The sequence below is a fragment of the Marmota monax genome, unplaced genomic scaffold (genome assembly GCF_021218885.2).
Source record: "Marmota monax isolate L192 unplaced genomic scaffold, Marmota_monax_Labrador192_F-V1.1 WCK01_AAM20220418_F8-fsc00015, whole genome shotgun sequence".
Lineage (NCBI taxonomy): Eukaryota > Metazoa > Chordata > Mammalia > Rodentia > Sciuridae > Marmota > Marmota monax.
Window position 1 is genome coordinate 23,106,259 of NW_026692194.1, and position 6,000 is coordinate 23,112,258.

The 6,000-nt window shown below is 55.7% G+C and overlaps 1 protein-coding gene across 1 annotated transcript; it reads left to right on the top strand.

Moving 5' to 3' along the window:
* Positions 1-1,583: 1,583 nt before the first annotated feature.
* Positions 1,584-5,774, top strand: Zfp36l2 (ZFP36 ring finger protein like 2). The gene is made up of 2 exons (XM_046425138.2): positions 1,584-1,908; positions 2,437-5,774. Exons 1-2 carry the CDS (start codon positions 1,858-1,860, stop codon positions 3,850-3,852), a joined length of 1,467 nt encoding a protein of 488 aa, XP_046281094.1. The 5' UTR covers positions 1,584-1,857; the 3' UTR covers positions 3,853-5,774.
* The last annotated feature ends 226 nt before the right edge of the window (positions 5,775-6,000 follow it).

The window sequence follows — 6,000 nt, forward strand, 5'->3', positions numbered from 1 at the left end:
ACATTTCTGATTCTAAAGTCCTCCCAGTCCTGCCTGGACTCCAGCTCCTTGAGCAGTAGGGGATTACAGAGGTGGGACAAGCACATGGGACTCCTGTTCCTTGAGTGACAGGCCTCCTTCCATCCCAGGATAACTAACCGGCAGAATGGACGGAGTACAAGCAGACTAGAAAGGTCAATTTAGGAAGGGGCTGTGGGTCAAGGTTCCTTCCCTGGCAGGTCCTGGACCGTTCAGCTTAGACAGGCCTAAGTGGGTGAATTCATGTGCCAGTCTCCAGTTTTGGGGCAGCTGGTACTGAGAAGTGCCCTGGATCAGATTCCAGATCGTCAGAGAAGGGCTATTGGCGGCTTTAGCCTCGCTGGGCGCTAGGTGGGGGTGTCCGCTCCGTCTCGGGTGTGGAGCGGGGGCCGATTGGCAAAGCACATTTCCCAGAGCAAGCTCTTGGGCTGCGGGTAGGCAACACTGGGTGTCCCCACCTGGGTCGCGGAGCTGCCGCTGTGGAATTCTGCAGACCGCACAGAGCTAAGGCGGAGCACTGTGACCCCCACGGCCGGGGAGAGTGAGGACTTGGAAGGCGCGACAGGGCAAGGCTACGCTGGGCAGGAAGCCTTGGCCGGCAGCTGTACCCCAATCCCCGAGACGGTTAGGAAACACCAAGCCGACCCGCAGACTGAAGGGGTAGAGGAAGTCGCTTCCATGCCTGTACTGCTGTCCCAGCTTTCCTCCTGTCCTCTGAGTCGGCTCCCCCGCCCCGGACGCCCCGCGCCACTCCGCGCCTTTGGCCCAGGCTCAAGGTCTTGTGATGTGATTAGCAAAGCCAGCGCCTTGTCCTCAGACACTCAGCCCAGCCCAGCAGGCCCGGGCTCTCAAGCCCTGTTTACAGAGCTTGGGCGGGGAGAGGGGCGGAGAAACGGGCCCGGACTCCTCCGGGCTAGACTGCCGTGGCAGCCGCCCGCGTGGCCGCTCCTGCCCCCACCCCCACAGATTCTCCACGTGCAGCCAGGCCCGAGCTGCCACCTAAGGGACTCAAGCCCAAAGCCCCTGCCCCATGTCCGGGGCACCCTTCGCCAACCCGCCAGGCCAGGCGGACGGTTGCAATATTCTTGCATTTTGCAATTCCCGCGCCCAGTACAAAACCGAGGGTCTAGATAAAAGCTGCGCGAGTCAGCCTAACAGGATCGGACGGGGAAAGACACGTCCAGAATTGCAGAACCCCGGCCACATTGAACGTGCTGGGGCTTTCCAACACTGAAACCCCAGAGGCGGAGAGAGAAGTATCTTCCCGCCACCACCCAGCAGAACCCAACTGGGCCGAGCTCTGCACGCCGCCCGGGCGCCCGGGCAGCCTGCCCCGCCCCGAGGCCTCCCCGCCCCCTCCCTCGGAGGAAAAAAATTGGCGGCGACCAATAGGAGGCCAGGAAGGCGCTTGACGTCCGCCAGCCGGCGGGCGGCGTTGCTTGGAGACCCCGGCGGGGTCATCGTTCTGTCCCCTCCCCCGGCGCGCCCGCCCCGCCGCTGCTGCACGCCTGGGCTCTATATAGGGCGCGCGCTCGCGGGCCGCGGAGTTCCAGCAGTCCGCGAGCTGCCGTCGGCTCCGCGCGGGGGGGCGGGCCGGGCACCCCAGGGCGCCAAGGAGCGCTCTTTGCTTCTTTTCCTTTCCCCCCACTCCGCACTCCAGGGCACCCTCTGCCCAGTCCACGCTGCTTCCTTCTCCCTCTCTTCTCGGACCCCAGCAAACTTTCGGTCCCTCCCCGCCCCTCGCCCGTTATTCGTCGTGGCTCGAGCTCGGCCGCGCCGCCCCGAGGGCTCCTCCCAACCACCCTGCCTGCAGCTCCGACCATTACAGGACCCAGAAACATGTCGACCACACTTCTGTCGGCCTTCTACGATATCGACTTCTTGTGCAAGGTACGCGGGGGAGCGGGGAGGGAGGAAGGGCGGCAGAAGAGCCTCAAGTTCCCAGACTTTGCTTTCCGACCTCGGCTTTTGGAGGACCTTTTCCACCTTGACTTTTCGGGTTGGGAAAAATCCTGGAGTTTGCAGTAGTGTGTGCTAGCGCCTTGTGGGCGGGGAGAAGGCGCAAGGAGGGCGGAAGGGAAGAAGGGAGCGGCTGTAGCTGTTTAGTTTCTCCGGAGCCGGCCGCGGCCACGCTGCCCAGGGCTTCCCGGACAGTGTTTGCGCCGCCCACCCCACCCCAGCGGCCCATGGGCCGAGGATCACATGTCGAAACCCAGCGCGGCCCAGGTGGGCGTCCTCCACTCTTCGTTCCTCGCAGCGTGAACTTGGTTTCTTTTGCGCGTGTACGGGCGTAAGCAAAGTCGAAATCCGCAGGGTGGGGGGAATGGAGGGAGGAATCCAGGCTGGGAGTTAATTAATCTGCAGCCCCAGCACTTCTCCCCTTCCGATTTTCACCCCTTGCCCGCTCCCCCCTGGCAGACGGAGAAATCCCTGGCCAACCTCAATCTGAACAACATGCTGGACAAGAAGGCCGTGGGGACGCCAGTGGCCGCTGCCCCCAGCTCGAGCTTCACGCCCGGCTTCCTCCGACGGCACTCGGCCAGCAACCTGCACGCGCTCGCCCACCCCGCGCCCAGCCCGGGCAGCTGCTCGCCCAAGTTCCCGGGCGCCGCTAACGGCAGCAGCTGCGGCAACACGGCAGCGGGCGGCCCGGCCTCCTACGGCCCCCTCAAGGAGCCGTCGGGGGGAGGCGGCGGCGCGGCGCTACTCAACAAGGAGAACAAATTCCGGGACCGCTCGTTCAGTGAGAACGGCGAGCGCAGCCAGCACCTCCTGCACCTGCAGCAGCAGCAAAAGGGAGGCGGCGGTTCACAGATCAATTCCACGCGCTACAAGACGGAGCTGTGCCGACCCTTCGAGGAGAGCGGCACGTGCAAGTATGGGGAGAAGTGCCAGTTCGCGCACGGTTTCCACGAGCTGCGCAGCCTGACACGGCACCCCAAGTACAAAACGGAGCTATGCCGCACCTTCCACACCATCGGCTTCTGCCCCTATGGGCCGCGCTGCCACTTCATCCACAACGCGGACGAGCGGAGGCCTGCGCCTTCAGGGGGCGCCTCAGGGGACTTGCGCACCTTTGGTGCCCGCGAGGCGCTGCACCTGGGCTTCCCGCGGGAGCCGCGGCCCAAGCTGCACCACAGCCTCAGCTTCTCTGGCTTCCCATCCGGCCACCACCAGCCCCCTGGGGGCCTTGAGTCGCCCCTGCTGCTCGACAGCCCTACATCGCGCACGCCTCCGCCGCCCTCCTGCTCTTCTGCCTCCTCCTGCTCTTCCTCCGCCTCCTCCTGCTCCTCGGCCTCTGCGGCCTCCACGCCCTCCGGCGCCCCGACGTGCTGCGCCTCGGCAGCGGCTGCAGCCGCAGCTGCGCTGCTCTATGGCACCGGGGGCGCCGAGGACTTGCTTGCGCCCGGAGCCCCGTGCGCCGCCTGCTCGGCTTCCTGTGCCAACAACGCCTTCGCCTTCGGCCCGGAGCTGAGCAGCCTCATCACGCCGCTGGCCATCCAGACCCACAACTTCGCCGCCGCGGCCGCCGCCTACTACCGGAGCCAGCAGCAGGGCCTGGCGCCCCCCGCGCAGCCCCCGGCGCCCAGCGCGCCCCTCCCTGCCAGTGCGGCTGCGCCGCCCTCGCCGCCCTTCAGCTTCCAGCTGCCGCGCCGCCTGTCCGACTCGCCGGTGTTCGACGCGCCCCCCAGCCCCCCGGACTCGCTGTCGGACCGCGACAGCTACTTGAGCGGCTCCCTGAGCTCCGGCAGCCTCAGCGGCTCCGAGTCCCCCAGCCTCGACCCGGGCCGCCGGCTGCCCATCTTCAGCCGCCTCTCCATCTCCGACGACTGAGGCAAGAGGGCGCCAGTGAGAAGAGGAGGGGAAAGACCGTTCTGGGGTGTTGGAGGCGCCCTCGCCATCTCTTCCCCCTGTGGGGGCTCGGGGTGAGATGACAAACCCACAGGAAGACTTGCAGGCCCCACCGAGCACTTGGACTCGAACTCTGTGCTGGGAGGGATCCCCCCTCCCTTTTCGGTTTTCCCTTGTTTATTATTATTATTTTTATTATTATTATTACAAAGTTTCATTCTTGTTGAGCAAAAAATGCCAACGAACTTTTTGTATTGATGAACAAAATATTCACAACAGGGCAGTTGTGATGCGAATAAGAACAAAAAAACCAAACACTTAAAACTTTTTTAGGTCTCCAATGAATTTGGGACTCTAGGAAAAATCAGCCCAGCACCAGCAGCTATCAACCACCATTCCAGCTCTTCACTTGAAAAGCATTAGTTAGAGTCCAGATGTGGGAACTTCCTATCTTGAAAGAAGTTCTTAATTATCTCAGACCAGTGTAAACAAACCAGCCAGCCACCACCTTGCTAAACTATAAGCTTTTAGAATTCATTATTCTGCCAAGAATATGCCTTGATAGTAGCCCTCAGCCCCATAGGTTTTTCTGGGGGAGGGGGACAGACCCTTGCATTCCAAAGTTCCATACTGGTTTCATTACCACCACTTAGTGGAAGTTTAGTTTAGGACCATTTTTGTCTGCTCTCTGGAAGCCTTGGGCAGAGCTTAGTTTGTAATTGTTGGGGAATAACTGCTGAATTTTTAGCTGTTTTGAGTTGATTCGCACCACTGCACCACAACTCAATATGAAAAAAAAAACTATTTAACTTATTTATTATCTTGTGAAAAGTATACATTGAAAATTTTGTTCATACTGTATTTATCAAGTATGATGAAAAGCAATAGATATATATTCTTTTATTATGTTAAATTATGATTGCCATTATTAATCGGCAAAATGTGGAGTGTATGTTCTTTTCACAGTAATATATGCCTTTTGTAACTTCACTTGGTTATTTTATTGTAAATGAGTAAAAAAAATCTTAATTTAAGAGATTGTATGTAATATTTATTTCATTAATTTCTTTCCTTGTTTACGTAAATTTCGAAAGATTGCATGATTTCTTTACAGAAATCTATCTTGATGCTGTGGAAGTAGTTTGAGGAATATCTTATGAGTTTTCTTAGAATGTAAAATGGTTGTAGCCTATCCAACTTTAAAGGAAAAAAAAAAGAATGGCCACATACTTTGCAATCAGGCTTACATGTGGCATACTTTTCTAATTCCAACTTTATAAACTAGCAAAAAAAAAAAATGTATTTGCTGATTCCACCAGTTCTACTGTGACATACTCTTGGGTATAAAGACATGTAGCAATAATGGGGGGGTAGTCTCACAGTGCCTTCAGAAGGGCCCAAACTTGCCTTAAATCTTCCTCAACCAAATAAGTATTTTGTTTATTAGTGCTTGAGAGAATTTGAATGTAGGATGGGTTCAACTGCACAAAAGGAGAATATTTTTACCACTTTTTTTTATATAGCTATAAAGTGAAGAGGCCACCTCTTAGTGCTGAAATGGTATGTAGTACATGATATGCCTTGTTTAATTACAGAAAATTCCAAAACTTGTACTTTTTTTTTTTTTTTTTTTTGGTATAGAAAGGCAGGAATGTCTCCCAAGCTTTCCTGGACATCGGATGAATGAGTAGTAGCTTAGTTTGTATGTAGGTACAGTTGGAGCACTATGTATGTACTCTCTGGACTACTTTGACAGAAGTAGGTTTTTGAATGTAACAAGATAAGTCAACTTGAGTTGTAATATATTTTGGGGAATCAGTTCACTACAAATTGTGACTGTAAACATTGTACTGTAAATGTTTTGTAGTTTTCCCCCAATAAAATCTTTGGGAAAAGAAAAAAAATGTGTAAAGCAGCTTTCTTTTTTAAACAGAAGTGTCTAGCTTCATGGTCTTGTCAGGCAGTCACCCAGGTGGAGAGGGTGGGGAGAGGATGTGGGCAGCTGGCAGGGCTCAAAGAGCCTACATTTACTTGTATGTGTATTTATTTTATAGCAAGTCCTTTCAGCTGAAAAAAAAAAATGTTATTTGGACTGTCAAGGGCATTAGTTAGCTGTTCCCTAGTAATAAG

Coding starts and splice junctions, on each gene's coding strand:
- Zfp36l2 (XM_046425138.2), top strand. CDS start 1,858: ATGTCGACCACACTTCTGTCGGCCTTCTACGATATCGACTTCTTGTGC. Junction 1,909..2,436: donor ATATCGACTTCTTGTGCAAG/GTACGCGGGGGA, acceptor CCCCCCTGGCAG/ACGGAGAAATCCCTGGCCAA.